This window comes from Bubalus kerabau, chromosome 1, assembly GCF_029407905.1.
Source record: "Bubalus kerabau isolate K-KA32 ecotype Philippines breed swamp buffalo chromosome 1, PCC_UOA_SB_1v2, whole genome shotgun sequence".
In the NCBI taxonomy this organism is placed as follows: Eukaryota; Metazoa; Chordata; class Mammalia; order Artiodactyla; family Bovidae; genus Bubalus; species Bubalus kerabau.
In genome coordinates, this window is record NC_073624.1 from 186,403,055 (window position 1) to 186,420,964 (window position 17,910).

The following is a 17,910-nucleotide window of genomic DNA, read 5'->3' on the forward strand; positions in this document are numbered from 1 at the left end:
AAAAAAAAATCTCCTAGATATTCCACTTAGAACCTGCCCAGGCAGCCTCGCTCCCCCTGGGTCCACACCTAGGAATGCCTCCTTCTCTTTCTCCCCTGCTGGCTTATCTTTCCCATCATCCTCCTCCCAAACTTTTGGATGCAAATATCCATTCCCCTGAAAAAGGCCTGGAAGAATTAAATATCCATTCCCCTGAAAAAGGCCTGGAAGAATTCCTCTTGTTTCCTTCCCTCCCAGGAGACCTTGGTTCACTTTCACCCCCATCCCTCTGGTCACCTCCTAGATGTCATGGGTAGGACCCTTCTCAGACCTCCATGCCTGTGGGCATGAGCCTTCCCTCCAAGCCCAGGACTTCAAGGCATCTATGTGTACTCAGTCACTCAGTGTCCGGCTCTTTGTTACCCCACGGACTATAGCCCACCAGGCTCCCCTGTCCATGGGATTCTCCAGGCAAGAATACTGGAGTGGGTAGCCATGCCCTCCTCCAGGGGATCTTCCCAACCCAGGAATCGAACTCGTGTCTCTCACAGCATCTGGGTTCTCTTAATTGTCAAAACAGCAGGAACTGAGACTTCCCTGGCATTCCAGTGGTTAAGACTCTGAGCTTCAAATGCGGGGGTGGGGGGGGGGGTGAGGAAGCAGTTTCGATCCCTGGTTGGGGGAGCTAAGATCCCACCTGCCTGCTGCACGGTGAGGCCAAAATAAAAAAATAAAAAACAAAGCAGCAGGAACTGCCATTAACCCCTTTGTTCAGATAGACTAACTGAGGCTCTGAGGGAGGGGCAGGCAACCCCACAGGGAGAGCGAGGTCAGCAGGAATTCCTTCTCAAATTCTTGATATCTTGACAAATCACAGAGCCCTAAGGCTTAAGTCTATAACGGAACCAGGAAACGGGGTGAATATTTTGGCGGGTGGACAGGGGAGAAAGATAAAGAAAGTATTGGGGAGTGGAGGATCCTAGCAGGTGGCCACATCCCAGTTTCAGAAGTTGAACCCCAGTTCTGTAGAGTAAGCAAGTGTTTGCATCCCTCCCCCCGCCCCCCTCCACTTCCAAAGAAAGGGTGTCGCAATCAGATAAGACAGAGTCCAGGTTTGTTGTTTCTCCACGCCTCCCCCTACTAGGGGGAGGGACACAGGGGGCATGGCCAGGAAAAGAGCGTGGTTTACAGGAAATCAAAGTGAGGTCCCTGTTAACCCCTTCAAGGAGGCTTTGGAAAAGAGCCCTCTGGGCTTCTGAATCCTCCATCTCTTCAGGGCCCTAGATCCCCCATCCTCCCTACACCTGGCTTCACATTCCCCCTATCTCACAGAGGCTCAATTTACAAGCAAATTAAATTGACACTGAGGCAAAAATCCAGTTTGGACAATGTGCCCTTAAGTGGGGCGGTGGGCCGGGGGCAGGGGTGGGGTGGGGGCGGGGCGGGAATGAGGAAATTGGCAACTTTGTGCAAGACTGGTGAATATGCAAATCAATATAACTATGGAGGGGAATTTAGCGATATCTAGCAAGGTTACCGTTAACACACAGCCTTTGATCAGAATTATCTTTTCTCATTGTAGTAAGAACCCTTTGAAGTTGCTTGCTGTTATAACCCCTTTACAGGAGGAAACTGAGGCTCAAGTGGTTATCAGTAATTTCCCCAAGGTTTACCAGTTAATAATCATGAAAACTGGGCAATAACTGGGCAATAATGCAGATTACTGTCTGGAGGGAGCATGGTTTTGTAACAATAGGAAGTCTGTCTGTCCATCAGTAGATGACTGGTTACTTTCACTGCAAGAACAAGGAAGCTCTCTGTGCTCTGATAATGAAACAATCCTACCGTATACTGTTTATGAAAAAGCAAGGTGTAACCCAGGGAGACTAGGAAGAAGAGTGTGTAGAGCTTTCTGATATTGTTTTTGTGTAGAGCTTTCTGATTTGTTTTTGAAACGTGTGAATGTTTGTAAATGTATAATATACCTCATGAGAGAAACATGAGACTTGGTTACATGGTCATGTCTGAGACCCTGATGGCTAGCAACAAGAGCAGGAGAAAGGTTACCTTTTAGATATTGAACCATATGACTATATTACCAATTCTTATGCAACAAGTTAAATACAATTTTTAATAATAATAATATCCCAAGAGGATGTTTTTAAATTTTTTTTAATTGGAAGGTAATTGCTTTACAATGTTGTGTTGGTTTCTGCCATACATAAACATGAATCAGCCATAGGTATACACATGTCCCATCCTTCTTGAACCTCCTTCCCCTAAGAAGGCATTGATGTAATACAAAAGCTAGCCATGGGACTTTCCTCAATTATGACTTTTTAGCCACTCAGGCCTCTTGACGAGATTAGGTGAAGGGAATTCCAGGCTCTCCTTGCCCTAGAAAACATTGTCCTTGAATAGTGAACTCCTACACACACTTCAAAGCCCAGTTGAAATGTCCCCTCCTCCAAGAAACCTTCCCTGACTCTCCAAGAAGCTGAGTCCTTCTCCACTGGAGAAAACACTCCATGGGGCTAGGAGCATTGATGCTGGACTCTGTCCCCGGCCCCCAGCCCCATGCCAACATGGAAGATTCTGGAAGTGGAACATGAGATGCTAGCACAGAAATGGACTCACAGGAAGAGTCTGGTGAATAAATGCATGCTTAAAAGTAGACTGAGGGCCAGGACCAGATATCTGGAGTTGGGGGCGAGAGGTGGCTCTCTGCCCACTGCTTTCATCTGCTACCAAGTGGATGTAACAGGGAAAGGTCCCTGATCACCAGATGGCCATGACCCGGAGGGAGGCCCGGGCAGGAGGTTGTTGTGTCTCTGTAGCTGAAGAACATGGCCCCGGGTTACTTATGCCAGGCATGCAGGCCCTACAGATTGAAAAACGTAGGAAACAGTATTGAGAAATCTGGGGCAGTCCCAGGGAGGGGGGAGGCCGCGGGGAGTGAGGGCTGGTGGGAGGAGGGAGGAAGCCAGGAGCCAGATAAAAAGGCAGCCTCCAACAACCTCAGCTCACTCCCCCCCTGCCCTCTCCCTCCGTCCCTCTATCCCTCCATCCCTCTACTGCCCCAGCACCACTGCCCCAGCACCATGCAGCCCACCTCAGGTCCCAGCCTGCTGCTGCTGCTTCTAGCCAGTCTCCCCATGGCCCTGGGGAACCCCATGTGAGTAGTCACAGCCTGACCCCCAAAAAAGGCTGCTTCGGAGACAAGAGTGTGTATTTGTGGTATGCGGCCCTGCGTGTGTAGGGCGTGTATGCGGTGATGAGTGATTCTGCAGGAGAGGTGATTTGGCGTCCTGGACATTTGACCGTCATAGATTCTGGGAGTTTGTAGTTTCAGACTTTAAGGGTCTAGAGATTTCGCGTGGGTGTATGTGGCTGAGGGCGTGGATCTGGGTCTGGGGTGCCACAGGTTTAGGGAGGAGTTTGGGATGGTCTTGGCTGCCCTGGTGGCTCAGTAGGTAAGGAATCCGCCTGCAATGCAGGAGACACCGGAGACGCGGGTTTGATCCCTGGGTCAGGAAGATCCCCTGGAGGAGGGCACCGGCAACCCACTCTGGTATTCTTGCCTGGAGAATCCCATGAACAAAGGAGCCTGGCCGGCTACAGTCTAGAGGGTAGCAAAGAGTCGGACACGATTGACGCCACTTAGCACATAGCACATATGGTGTTCCAGGGCTGGGTGTTTAGAGACTTGGGGTGTTTAAAGATTTCGGGATTAGAGCTCCTGGAATAAGTGGGTTCAGTGGTTAGTTTGGAAGTCTTGGAAGAGGTGGCACCTCTCATTTTGGTGTTGAGGAGTTGATGGGATGTGAAGCACCGCCCCTGCCTCCTCCTCCCCCGCCCCGCCCCCAGTTGTCTGCAGGTCACCGGATCCCCTGTGAGACCAGGGACTGGGGCAGAGCGCTCACCCTGGGGAAGAGCTGGCAGCTCGGGCTTCCGGGGATGACAGCTCCACGCCCCATGCTCCCCTCCGGCAGGTATTCCATGATCACCCCCAACATCCTGCGTCTGGAGAGCGAGGAGACTGTGGTGCTGGAGGCCCACGGAGGACAAGGGAATATTCAGGTCTCGGTCACCGTCCACGACTTCCCGGCCAAGAAACAAGTGCTGTCAAATGAAAACACCCAGCTGAACAGCAACAATGGCTACCTGAGCACCGTCACCATCAAGGTGGGCGCGCCAGGGAGCCCAGTCCTGCTGATGCCGCACCAGCTCCGAGAGTCCTCCACGCATGCACGCGGCTGAGCCCCGTCTCGCTCTCTGAGCCCCACCCACACTGCCTGAGCCCCGCCCCGTCTGAGTCTCCCCCTCCCCCATCTGAGCCCTCCCTTTTCTGAGCCCCTCCCACTGCTTCATCCAGAGCTTTCTCTGAGCTGTCTCCACCTTCTTTTTTATTGTAAATTAATTAATTTATTTTAATTGGAGGACAATTACTTTACAATATTGTGATGGTTTTTGCCATACATTAACATGAATCGGCCACGGGTATGCATGTGTCCCCCTCCATCCTAAAAACCGCTTCCACATTGCTCCCCACCCTATCCCTCTGGATTGTCCCAAAGCACTGGCTTTGGGTTCCCGGCTTAAAAAAAAAAAAAAAACAACTTTTAATTTATACTGGAGCATAATTGATTAGCAATGTTGCAGTAATTTCAGGTGTACAGTTAAGTGATTCAGTGATACATATACATGTATCTATTCTTTTCCAAATTCTTGCCTCATTTAGGCTGTTACATAATATTGAGCAGAGGTCCCTGTGCTATACAGTAGCCCCCTGATCTCTCTCAAGTCCACCTCCTTCCAAGCCCTAGGATCTCTGAGCCCTTTCCCATTTCTGAGCCCCCGCCCCCCAAGCCCCTCCCTCTCTAAGCCCTCTTCCTTCAGAGGCCCTTCCATCTGAGTCTTCTTTTTGAGTCCCTTCCCCTTCTGAGCCCTCCCTCCTCTGAGCCGCCTCTTACTCCCCCTTCCCATCCCTCCCTCTGACCCTCACCCCCTCTCTTACCCTCCCGCCATCTCAGTACCCCGTTACTTCCCAAATCTGGGCAAGCCAGAATTGATGGGCAGGCTGTGTTGTGAAGAGGGCAGGTGGAGCAGACCCCTAATGATCTCTTGGTTCACGCCCAGATCCCGGCCAGCAAAGAGTTAAAATCCGACAAGGGGCACAAGTTCGTGACTGTCGTAGCGACCTTCGGGAATGTGCAGGTGGAGAAGGTGGTGCTGATCAGCCTTCAGAGCGGGTACCTCTTCATCCAGACGGATAAGACCATCTACACCCCAGGCTCCACGGGTAAGGAGCGGAGAGGGGTGGCTGGAGAGGGCGGGATTGGGGAGGGGCAGGGCTGGGGGAGGAGCAGAGTCTCACCCAACTCTCTCTTTCTGTCCCACCACCTCTCAGTCCTCTATCGGGTCTTCACTGTTGACCACAAACTGCTGCCCGTGGGCCAGACGGTTTTCATCAGCATCGAGGTACCAGCCAACCGGGGCCCCAGACTCACCCGGGGCTGAGACTAAGGGAGAGACAAAGAGATCGAGACAGAGAAAGAGCCACCGACGGAGACCCAAAGTCAGAGGCATATAGAGAGGTCGGGAGAGGGGGCCGGGAGCCAGGGAGACCACGTGGGGCGATGCTTGCTTGCGCCTGAGGATTCTAGCTCCAGGTAGACACCCGGTCACTGTGTGACTCTGGACAGGTCACTTCACATTTCCGAGTCTGTTTTCTTCATCAGAAGATTGGGATGATGACAGACACTAATTCTCTAGTGCCGCCAGAGGGCGCCCGTGAGCACTTGAGTCATGCCCTGCCCCCTCCTCAGCCCCCAGCCTTCCAGGGCTCCCACTTCCCTGAGAACAAGATTTCAAGTCCTCCTGCAGCCCACAAGACTCTGCAAGACCTACCCCATCCCCTCCGTGCCCTCGCTTCTTCCCTCTTCTCCTCGGCTTACTGTGCTCCAGCCACACACCAGTCTCCTCAGGCACAGCCCTGCCCCAGGGCCTTTGCATGGGCTATTCCCCCTACCCAGAAAACCCTCTTCCTGGAAATTTCCACACAGACCGCTCCCTCACCTCCTTCAAGTCTTTGTTCCAGTGTCCCAATTTTACAGTGAGATCTCACTGAGTGCCCTGTAAAATTGCAACACCCCCTCTCCTTCTGGCATCTTGTAAATGGGATCTATACATTTTATTAATTGCACCTTCCCCTAACCTCCACTGAACATAAATTCCAAATGGAGGGGAAGGGATTTTCTGTTGACAGCGTGCTTGGCGGGTAGTAGGATAAATAAAAACTTACTGGAAGGAGGGAGGGAAGGAGAGGGGAGAGAGAAGCAGGGAGAGATGGGGAGGCAACCATACATGTAGAATGAAGGGAGAGAGAAGGGAGGAAGACTGGGGCATGTCCTCCTCTGGGGATCTTCCTGAGTATTTATTGAGATTACACAGAGCTAACAAGGACCAAGTCCTTAAGGCTGTGAGGTGGCTTTAGAGATTTGGGGGTCTACAGGGAACAGGACACACATCTCCCCTAAAGGCACAGTGCTCAGCTCCCAGCAAATGTCACCCTGTACCAACAGAAGCATGTTATCCAGTGACCCTAATTTCCAAGAGAAGCCAGAAAACCGGGTTTCTATGTGATGTCTCCTGATGTTTAACTGTTGGCAATGCATGAAATCACATGTGTATGAGGTCTAGCCATGCAACATTGCTTTGTCAAAAAGGCAAATGTGGGCAGTTATGTGTGGTATATGTATGTGCTAATCAAATGCTTAGCACAGGGTCCTGCATCACAATAGATGACACATGTCATCTATTTTTAACATTTATTTATTAGGTTGTGTTGCGTCTTAACTGCGGCATGTGGAATCTAGTTCCATGACCAGGGATCAAACGTGCAATCCCTGCATTGGAAGCATGGAGTTTTAGCCACTGGACCACCACCAGGGAAGTCCCAAATGCTAGTTATTATTTGTTTTTGGAGAGACGCTGATCATCATCAGCTCTTGCCTATATTAACATGTCCCAAACCAGTGACATAGGAGTAATAATTATCTTTTTCCAGATATGCTCATTGAGCACAGAGAGGCTAAGTAACTTGCCCAAGGTCACACAGCTTATAATTGGCTCAGTGGGGATTTGAACCCAAGCTGACTGGCTCAGGGGCACATTCTTCACCACTGCCCCTGTGGACCTAACACAGAGAAAATGTCCAGACACAGACAGGGAGGGGCAAGCCAAGAGGCAAAGCCTCATCTCTGAAGATCCATTTCTCTCTGTCTCCCCACAGACCCCCGATGGCATCCCTGTCAAGCGGGACTCCAAGTCTTCTCAGAACCAGTTTGGCATCTTGACCTTGTCCTGGAACATTCCAGAGCTAGTGAAGTATGTCAGGTCCTCCAGGAGGGGGTTTGGGGCTCCCCTACCCCAGGAAAGGGAGTGGGGGGCTGCCAGGTCTGTCCAGATCACCAGCCTACCTCCCCCACAGCATGGGGGTGTGGAAGATCAAAGCCTACTATGAAGATTCTCCGCAGCAGGTCTTCTCCACTGAGTTTGAGGTGAAGGAATATGGTAAGAACGTCCAGGGAGGTGGGGTTAGGGGGTAGGGGGACGGGGGAGTGCATCAGGCTGGGCCCAATGCTGGTCCCCCACCAACATGATCTGTCCCCCCCAGTGCTTCCCAGTTTTGAGGTCCAACTAGAGCCTGAAGAGAAATTCTACTACATTGATGACCCAGATGGCCTGAAGATCAACATCATTGCCAGGTGAGGGGCAGGGGGAGGGGCCAAGTGGGGGGAGGGGCTCAACCGAGGCCAACGCTAGTTTGGAGGAAGACTCATCTGCAGAGGGGAGAATCTGAGACTGTCCCTGTATCGCAGGTTCTTGTACGGGGAACAGGTGGACGGAACAGCTTTCGTCATCTTTGGGGTCCAGGATGGCGACCGGAGAATTTCATTGACTCACTCCCTCACCCGTGTTCCGGTACCTAACAGAGGCCCTGTCTGGTCTCCTCCACCCTAAACACCCTTCCTGTCTCCTGTCATCTGAGCCCACCCCCTGGGCCCTAACCCCAGGTCCCCCCTCCGCCATGAACCCTTACTGTCTCCCCCAGATCAATGATGGTAATGGGGAGGCCATACTGAAACGTCAGGTTTTGCTGAATGGAGTACAGCCCTCCCGAGCTGATGCCCTGGTGGGCAAGTCCATATATGTGTCCGCCACCGTCATCTTGCAATCAGGTGAGGCCCAGTCTGGGGGCGGAGGCCCAGAATGAAAGGGGGATCCAGTCTGAGAGGGGAGACCCAGAATGAAGCGGGGGATCCAGTTTTGAAGGGGGAGATGCAGTCTGAGGGAGAAGGCCAAGAAGGAAGGGGGCAGGATCCAGTCTGACAAGGGAGGTCTCTCTGAGAGAGGAAGCCCAGAATGAAGGGAGGGTCCAGGCTGGCAGGGGAGGTCTAGTCTGAGGGAAGAGGTGCAGAATGAAGGGAGGGGGGATCCAGTCTTACAGGGGAGACCTAGTCTGAGGGAGGAGGCCCAGAATAAAGGAGGGGTCCAGCCTGACAGGGAAGAACCACTCTGGGGCATAAGACCCAGTGCAAGAGGGAAACTCATTCTGAGGGTGGATGTTCAGAATGAATGTGGAATCAGGTCGATGGGGGAGATACAGTCTAAGGACAGAGGCCCAGTACGAAGGCAGAGTGCAGTCTGACGGGGGAAGCCTGGTCCTGAGGGGTGGCCCAGGAGCCCACCCTCATGGCTGGCCCCCCTCAGGCAGCGACATGGTGGAGGCAGAGCGCACCGGGATCCCCATTGTGACTTCCCCCTACCAGATCCATTTCACCAAGACCCCCAAGTTCTTCAAACCTGCCATGCCCTTCGACCTCATGGTGAGACCCTGGGCAGGACTGCACCCCTCAACACTGCTCCTGAGCACGATCACACCCCTGGGTCTGCCTGAATGCCCTCCACCTGCCCCTGTACCCACAGGTGTACGTGACAAACCCCGACGGCTCCCCCGCCCGCCACATCCCGGTGGTGACCCAGGGCAGCAATGTGCAGTCCTTGACCCAGGATGATGGCGTGGCCAAGCTAAGCATCAACACACAGAACAGACGGGATCCCCTGACCATCACCGTGAGTTCTGGGCCAGCCTCAGGGGACTTAATTTTGTAGACTGGGGTCCTGACATGTGCACAAAAGGATCCTGTCTTGGGCATAGAGTGGGTTTCTTTCATTTGCATAAAGGGATGTGCCATCCACAGAGATGTTTTCATTTGCATAGACGGGCTCTTTTTATGTTTTCATTTATTTGATTGAAGTAGAATTGATTTACAATGTTGTGTTAATTACTGCTGTACAGCAAAGTGATTCAGTTAGACATATACATATGTCTTTTTCATATATTTTTCCATAATGGTTTATGACAGAATATTGAATAGAGTTCCCTGTGCTGTACTGTAAGGCTTTGTTTATCCATTCTATGTATAATAGTTTGCACGCATAGATGTGTTCTCATCTGCACAGCAGGGTCCTACCTTCTAGATGTCTTCTGCCCAGATGTCTTCTTATTTTAAATTATTTATTCATTCATTTTTGGTGCCACTGGGTCTTTGTTGCTGTTTGCCAGCTTTCTCTAGTTGTGGTGCTTGGATTTCTCATTGAGGTGGCTTCTCTTTGTTGCAGACCACAGGCTCTAGGGTGCACAGGCTCAATAGTCGTGACACACAGGCTTAGTTGCTCCACAGCATGTGTAATCTTCCCGGACCAGGGATGGGACCCATGTTCCCTGCGTTGGCAGGCAGATTCTCATCCACTGTGCCATCAAGGAAGTCCCTGCCTAGACATCTTATATGGACACTTATGATGGCATTGGGCCCACCTGGATCATTCAGTCTCCTCCCCACCTCCTTAATATCCTTAACCTAATCTCGTCTGCAAAGTCTTTCTCGTCACATAAAATACCCTGGTCTCAGGGGTGTGGATTTAGATGTCTCTGGGGAGGGCGGGTGGGCATCATGGCATCCATCTTTCCCTGACCAGGTACGCACAAAGAAGGACAATATCCCCGAGGGGCGACAGGCCACCAGGACCATGCAGGCCCTACCCTACAACACCCAGGGGAACTCCAATAACTACCTGCACCTCTCTGTGCCCCGCGTGGAGCTCAAGCCTGGGGAGACTCTCAACGTCAACTTCCACCTGCGCACGGACCCCGGCGAGCAAGCCAAGATCCGCTACTACACCTACATGGTCCGTGGCTTTCTAGAACTCCCAGTATCCCCAGGAGCCCTCATCCATCCCAGATTCCACCCCCAACCCCCGCCCCTGACTCCCACCCATTCTCCCGCTCACCTTCCTGATCCTTATACCGAACTGTCCCCCCAGATCATGAACAAGGGGAAGCTGTTGAAGGTGGGACGCCAGAACCGAGAGCCCGGCCAGGACCTAGTGGTGTTGCCCTTGACCATCACGTCAGACTTCATCCCTTCCTTCCGCCTGGTGGCCTATTACACGCTGATTAATGCCAAAGGCCAGAGGGAGGTGGTGGCCGACTCCGTGTGGGTGGATGTCAAGGACTCGTGTATGGGCACGGTAAGCTCCCTGGCACCTCTCTGTGCCCATCTGGAGACCCTCCACCTGGCTGTCCCTCTCCCCGTCTTGTGCCTCTGGCTCTGTCTCTCTCCAACCTTTTGAGTCCATGCCTCTCCCCATTTCAGAGTTCCTGCCTCTCCTCCTTTTCCATCTTATTCTTCCATCTCTTTCAGCCTCAGTTTCTTCATCTTTTTTTTTCTTGATATGGACCATTTTTTAAAGTCTTTATTGAATTTGTTACAGTATTACTTCTGCTTTATGCTTTTGGTGTTTTGGCTGGGAGGCAGGTGGGATCTTAGCACCCCAACCAGGGATCAAACCTGTACTCCCTGGATTGGAAGGCAAAGTCCTAACCACTGGGCCACCAGGGAAGTTCCCTTAGTAGCTTCTTTTTCTTCCAGTTTTATTGAAATGTAATTTACACACAGTACTAAGTTTAAGGTGTAGAGCATAATGATTTAACCTAGGTACATCATAAGTGATCAGCACAATAAGTTGAGTGAATACTGATCACCTCATAGAGATATGAGATTAAAGAAATAGAAAAAGAGAATCTTTCCCTTGTGATGAGAATTCAGGGTTTCCTCTAACGACCTTCCTTATATAATGGCACAGCAGGGTTAATTACATATATTTATTATGTTGTACATTACACCCCTGGTACTTAAAACTGAAAGTTTGTTTTTAACCACCTTCACTCAATTCCCTCTCCCTTTACCACACATCTGATCTCTTTTTCTATAAGTATGTTTGTTTGAAGTATAATTGACCTATGGTGGTGGTTACACGCTAAGTCATGTCTGACTCTTTGAAACCCCATGGACTGTAGTCTGCCAGGCTCCTCTGTACATGGGATTTCCCAGGCAAGAATACTGGAGTGGGTTGTCATTCCCTTCTCCAGGGGATCTTCCCAACCCAGGGATCAAACCTGGGTCTCCTGCATTGCAGGCGGATTCTTTACTGACTGAGCTACAGGGAAGTGCCTAATTGACCTATGCCACTATGTTAGTTCCTGGTGTACGACATTTCTACAATCCACATATCAACATGTGATTCGATATTTCTGTGTGTTTCAAAATGCTTACCATGATGAGTCCTGTTAGTAACCACGTGTCACCATACAAAGATCCTATGTGCTTATTGACTATCTTCTTCACACTGTGTATTTGATCCCTATGACTCATTTATTTTGTAAGTGGACGCTTGCACTCAGTATCTCTCTTGCTCCTGGTTTTCTCTCTTTTCTTGATTTTCTGCCTGATGCCAGTTTGGCTTGCTTCTTCCCCTCCCCTTTCAGTCCAGCTCAAGACCTCCTCTGTCTTGGGCTTTTTGAGGTCTTACAGGGCTGAATTCCCCCTCCAACCTGCTCCCCTCCCATAGCTGGTGGTGAAAAATGGTGGGAAGGAAGAGAAACACCATCGACCCGGGCAACAGATAACCCTGAAGATCGAGGCTGACCAGGGGGCCCGAGTGGGGCTCGTGGCCGTGGACAAGGGCGTGTTTGTGCTGAATAAGAAGAACAAATTGACCCAGAGAAAGGTATGCCCCAGAGTCGCTGAGGTTGGTTCAGTGATGGCATTGGGTTGAGGTGGGAATGATGCTTATTGTCGTTCAGTCACTCAGTCCTGTCCAACTCTTTTTCAATCCCATGGACTGTAGCCCACCAGGCTTCTCTGTCCATGGCATTTCCCAGGCAAGAATAGTGGAGTGGGTTGCCATTTCCTTCTCCAGGGGACCTTTCCCACCCAGGGATGGGACCTGTGTCTCCTGCATTGGCAGGCAGATTCTTTACCACTGAGCCACCTGGGGATGATGCTGGAGAGGAGCAGATAGGTTGAGCATAGAGGTCTGAATGGATGTAGACATGGGGATGGGTTGAAGTCAAGTTGAGGATGAGAATGTGGGTGGACAAAGGTCCACGTTGGAGATGGTGCTGGGAATGGACGCAGTCCAGAGTCCAACTCTGGATCATCCATCGTGGCCTGCCGGCTTGGGGAGCAGAATAAGGATGGATGGGGTGGGGCTGGATGGACAAGCTGGCCAGAGGGTGGCGGCACTTCTGACCCTCCGCCTCCACTCCACCCCGCAGATCTGGGACGTGGTGGAGAAAGCGGACATTGGCTGCACCCCAGGCAGTGGAAGAAACTATGCTGGCGTCTTCACGGATGCAGGACTCACTCTCAAGACCAGCCAGGGCCTGGAGACCCAGCAGAGGGCAGGTGAGGATGCAGGGAGAGGCAGGGCAGGTGAGAAGCAGGGCCTCCATCCCCCAGATACTGAGATCAGGTTAAGGGCAGGGCTCTGGGGTGCAGGTTGGGGTGTTGAAGTCCCGCCTCCACCACCATCTCGCAAATCACTTCTTTCTGAGCCTCGGTATGGGCCACAATAACACTCCAACATCACGGCGGGGGTGGGGGTGGGGGGAGGCAGCAGTGGGGAGGAAACCAAGGACACATCAGTCAGTCAGTCAGTTCAGTCGCTCACTCGTGTCCAACTGCAACCCCATGAATTGCAGCATGCCAGGCCTGCCTGTCCACCACCAACTCCCAGAGTTTACCCAAACTCATGTCCATCGAGTCAGTGATGCCATCCAGCCATCTCATTCTCTGTCATCCCCTTCTCCTCCTGCCCCCAATCCCTCCCAGCATCAGGGTCTTTTCCAATGAGTCAACTCTTCTCATGAGGTGCCCAAAGTATTGGAGTTTCAGCTCAGCATCAGTCCTTCCAATGAACACCCAGGGCTGATCTCCTTTAGAACGGACTGGTTGGATCTCCTTGCAGTCCAAGGGACTCTCAAGAGTCTTCTCCAACACCACAGTTCAAAAGCATCAATTCTTCAATGCTCAGCTTTCTTCACAGTCCAACTCTAACATCCATACATGACCACAGGAAAAACCATAGCCTTGACTAGACGGACCTTTGTTGGCAAAGTAATGTCTCTGCTTTTCAATATGCTATCTAGGTTGGTTATAACTTTTCTTCCAAGGAGTAAGCGTCTTTTAATTTCATGGCTGCAGTCACCATCTGCGGTGATTTTGGAGCCCCAAAAAATAAAGTCTGACACTGTTTCTACTGTTTCCCCATCTATTTGCCACGAAGTGATGGGACCAGATGCCATGATCTTAGTTTTCTGAATGTTGAGCTTTAAGCCAACTTTTTCAGTCTCCTCTTTCACTTTCATCAGGAGGCTTTTTAGTTCCTCTTCACTTTCTGCCATAAGGGTGGTGTCATCTGCATATCTAAGGTTATTGATATTTCTCCCGGCAATATTGATTCCAGCTAGTGCTTCCTCCAGCCCAGCGTTTCTCATGATGTACTCTGCATATAAGTTAAATAAGCAGGGTGACAATATACAGCCTCGACATACTCCTTTTCCTATTTGGAACCAGTCTGTTGTTCCATGTCCAGTTCTAACTGTTGCTTCCTGACCTGCATACAGATTTCTCAAGAAGCAGGTCAGGTGGTCTGGTATTCCCATCTCTTTCAGAATTTTCCAGTTTATTGTGATCCACACAGTCAAAGGCTTTGGCATAGTCAATAAAGCAGAAACATAGTAGGTGCCTAACCCATCTGGTTCCCCTTCCACCTGCCTTTAGATCCGCAGTGCCCGCAACCAGCCACCCGCCGACGCCGCTCGGTGCAGCTCATGGAGAAGAGGATGGATAAAGGTGTGCGCCCTCCGCTGGTCCCCACCCATTCTGGATCCCAGCTAGAGAGGGAAGGGGAGGGTCTGACCGTGGGGAAGTTCTCCCTGGGCTGTGTCCTGAGTGCCTGCTGCTTCGAGGCCCGCAGCTGAGGGCGCGGGGGACGTGTGGGGGAAATCTGTGTTCCCATAGCGGGTCAGTACAGCAGCGATCTGCGCAAGTGCTGCGAAGACGGCATGCGGGACAACCCCATGAAGTTCCCGTGCCAGCGCCGGGCCCAGTTCATCCTGCAGGGCGACGCGTGCGTCAAGGCCTTCCTGGACTGCTGCGAGTACATCACTCAGCTGAGGCAGCAGCACAGCCGCGACGGCGCCCTGGAGCTGGCCAGGAGTGAGTCCCGTGGCGGGGAGGGCGGGCCTGTCCGAGGTGGGAGGAGGAGCCAATCCGAAGAGGGTAGAGCCTATCTGTTCAAGGAGCGGGGAGTCCAGTCCTAGGGGGAGGAGGTGCCTGTCCGAAGGAAGAGAAGGTCTCTATCCAGCGAGTCCGAGGTGGGGAGGAGGCCTGTCCGGAGAGGGAGGAAGACGTGCCTGTCTGAGGGAGGAGGAGATCTCCAGTGGGGCAAGGAGATCCCTGTCTGAGAGGGAAGGACGTCCTGTCTGAGGGGAATCCGGGTCTGTCGCAGGTGGAAGAAAGTGCCTGTCTGAGGGAAGAAGGACCTAGTCTAGTGGAGAAGACTCCTTTCCTGAGGGCAAGGAAATTTCCTGCCTGGGTGGATTAGCCTGGCCCTGGCCCCAGACCCTCTGAAGTTTGACTTTACCAGTGCCCAGGACACCCCTCCCTCCCATGGTCTAAGGGATCGTTCTAGAAGATAGAGCTGGTCACACTAGTTGCCAGTAGGAAGACATGAGATGGGTTATAAGCTTGCCTTTACCAAAGAAAACTAATTCCTGTTGCCTTATTAAGAGACCTGCTCAACCTTTGCCCAGTCAATGTTCGATCATTCATTCATCCATTCGGTTCTGGAGAGGACATGTACACAATCAAAACTCTACATCTCAGGCCACATCAATCTTAAGCAAAGCCAGGTCTTCTCTTAGAAGCCCCCTTTAAGCAAAATCAGAATGGTCTCACCACAAAGTGGCCTTTACAGAACTGACACATAGTCTCCACTGCCATCTGTTGAGAGACAGAGGAGCCCGGTGTGGCCTGATCCCACCAGTTTTTAAAATTTTTGGTTATGCCATGTGGCATGCAGAATCTTAGTTCCCTGATCAGGGATTGAACCTGTGCTCACTGCAGTGGAACTTCAGGACCTTAACCACTGGACCACCAGGGAAGTCCCTCTCCTTTTTGTTTTTTAAAAATATCTTTTAATATGTCCTAATTAGAAGACTTCTGTGCCAGAATGGGCTTTGTTGAAACTGAACTATCTGCAGACACTTCTCAAAAGCAGCCATTGCCAAAGTCAAATATTTCTGAATTCCTTTAACTGGAAAACTAGCAACCCCTTCAACCCTCTACCCCACCAAAAACATAATGATTCCCAACATAGATGAACACAGAATTCTACCTTCAGTCTCTTTGCAAATTATAATGACTAGGCATGCTACTCTCTGCTCCAGTGACCCAAGACTTTTCTTTCGCAAAGAAGAAATTTAGACAATGTATGTATGATTTACACACACGGATGACTTTTTTCCCCCAGCATTGTGTCATTTCTTTAGCCAACTGGGGGTGATACAGAGGGTTGATTAAGAGTTAGTATCCCAAAGGCACTTTCATAGATTATTCCAGAGTATTGGGCTTCCCTTGTGGCTCAGCTGGTAAAGAATCTGCCTACAATGCGGGAGACCTGGGTTCGATCCCTGGGTTGGGAAGATCCCCTGGAGAAGGGAAGGGCTACCCACTCCAGTATTCTGGCCTGGAGAATTCCATGGACTCTATAGTCCATGGGGTTGCAAAGAGTCGGACATGACTGAGCGACTTTCACCTTCTTCGCTTTTATGGGTGGATTTAAGTATCTATGGAATTCCACCTACTTTGTGGTTAGGCAGAAAAGTGAAAGTGTTAATCACTAAGAGTCTGACTCTGACTCCATGGCTGTAGCCCACCAGGTTCCTCTGTCTATGGGATTTCCCAGGCAAGAATACTGGAGTGGGTAGCCATTTCCTCCTCCAGGGGATCTTCCGGACCCAGGGAACCTGTAATTCCTGTATTGACAGGCAGATTCTTTACCATCTGAACCACCAGGGAAGCCCCAGAACCAAATTAAAATCTGTTCATCATTTTTTGAGGAAAGCCCAGCCAGGATTAAACTCTATTCTAGTCCAGCTTTGTGTACTTGCTGATGGGGTCAAGATGACTTTTAAAGGCCACTGTCTCTTTGGCAATCTCCATCAAGTCCAGAGAATCTCTCAGCTAGCCCACTTGCTTTCAGGATAGACTTAACCATCACATGGTTAACATAACACAGCAGGCATGGGTCAATGATGCTTTTAGAGGCTCATTCATGCAAATGTTTTCATTCCCTTGAAAATCAAAGAAGGGGAAAAAACAAATCAACCCAATGCAGTGTGGCTTATTTTCACCTTTATACCAACATAGTTGTAAAATGTGACTTTTAATATTTTTTTTATGGAGAAAGGAGCCCCTTGGGGCAATGTGCCTAGGATCCCTGGAAGTGATCATGTGACCTTGGGTGTGTCCATGCTAGGAATCCCTCTAGGGGATGATAAAGATAAATATCTAAAAGGGACAGTGGAGGGAGCAGGAGGGGGGATTCAGTCTGTTTTAACCCCCCACCCCCCATCCACAGGTGACCTGGATGATGACATAATCCCAGAGGAGGACATCATTTCCCGAAGCCAATTCCCCGAGAGCTGGTTGTGGACCGTCATTGAGGACCTTAAACAAGCAGACAAAAATGGGTAAGGCTGGCATGGCCCCACTTCAACCTATCCCCAGGCCAGCTTCTATGATCACCCTAGATTGGACACTGCATTTGCATGCCCCTCAAACCCCCTTCTTTTGTGGAATAATGGTGGAAGCACACAACCCAGCCTAGAAAAATAGAGTTGGGGCTACCTAAATGTACCCACCTCCAGCCCCCTTCCAACCCTGTCCCTTGGGGCCCCTCCCTACCTGCTCTCCCCCTGCATCCTGCTAGATGTCTTCTCCTAATCACCGCCCCCTCCCCCCCCTCAACTTCTCCCTGGACCAGAATCTCCACGAAGCTCATGAACGTGTTTTTGAAAGACTCCATCACCACTTGGGAGATTCTGGCCGTGAGCTTGTCAGACAAAAAAGGTGAGAGAGGATGGTGGTCTGGTCCTCGGAGGCCGGGACCCCAGATCCCCTGAGCATTTTTTCATTCCATCCTGACAGATCTTTTGTTTCTTGGTGGCTGACACTTTGCCGGTTACTAGAGAGGGATTAGAGTGCAGAATGTGAGTGACATCGTGATTTGGTAAATAGACTTTATTTTTAGTGCAGTTTTAGTTCAGAGCAAAATTGAGAGGCTGGTGCAGAGACTTCCTATGTACCATTTTCCCTGACCACATACATAGCCTCCCTCACCATCAACATTGTAACAATTGATGGACACATCATTATCTTTGCTAGTTCTTAGCTGACATTACGGAGAAAGCAATGGCAACCCACTCCAGTACTTTTGCCTGGAGAATCCCATGGA

At 50.9% G+C, this 17,910-nt stretch overlaps 1 protein-coding gene and 1 long non-coding RNA gene across 2 annotated transcripts in view; one reads left to right on the top strand and one right to left on the bottom strand.

The window, feature by feature from the left end:
• Window positions 1-2,162: 2,162 nt before the first annotated feature.
• On the bottom strand, window positions 2,163-5,267 carry LOC129626782 (uncharacterized). Its single transcript, XR_008702207.1, has 3 exons — window positions 4,997-5,267; window positions 3,903-4,101; window positions 2,163-2,860 (listed from the first exon to the last, which is right to left on the bottom strand). It is a non-coding gene; the product is annotated as an uncharacterized LOC129626782 (long non-coding RNA).
• The window catches only part of C3 (complement C3), a 36,289-nt gene continuing 21,266 nt past the window's right edge, over window positions 2,888-17,910 (top strand). Inside the window, exons 1-19 of the mRNA XM_055546239.1 lie at window positions 2,888-3,154; window positions 3,972-4,164; window positions 5,119-5,281; window positions 5,390-5,460; window positions 7,274-7,368; window positions 7,472-7,554; window positions 7,658-7,748; window positions 7,863-7,965; window positions 8,096-8,222; window positions 8,755-8,870; window positions 8,971-9,117; window positions 10,024-10,233; window positions 10,369-10,575; window positions 11,956-12,114; window positions 12,665-12,794; window positions 14,172-14,243; window positions 14,412-14,609; window positions 17,035-17,146; window positions 17,440-17,525. Coding sequence (XP_055402214.1) covers window positions 3,081-3,154; window positions 3,972-4,164; window positions 5,119-5,281; window positions 5,390-5,460; window positions 7,274-7,368; window positions 7,472-7,554; window positions 7,658-7,748; window positions 7,863-7,965; window positions 8,096-8,222; window positions 8,755-8,870; window positions 8,971-9,117; window positions 10,024-10,233; window positions 10,369-10,575; window positions 11,956-12,114; window positions 12,665-12,794; window positions 14,172-14,243; window positions 14,412-14,609; window positions 17,035-17,146; window positions 17,440-17,525 — 2,437 coding nt within the window. The 5' untranslated portion in view covers window positions 2,888-3,080. The remainder of the gene's footprint in view (window positions 3,155-3,971; window positions 4,165-5,118; window positions 5,282-5,389; window positions 5,461-7,273; window positions 7,369-7,471; window positions 7,555-7,657; window positions 7,749-7,862; window positions 7,966-8,095; window positions 8,223-8,754; window positions 8,871-8,970; window positions 9,118-10,023; window positions 10,234-10,368; window positions 10,576-11,955; window positions 12,115-12,664; window positions 12,795-14,171; window positions 14,244-14,411; window positions 14,610-17,034; window positions 17,147-17,439; window positions 17,526-17,910) is intronic.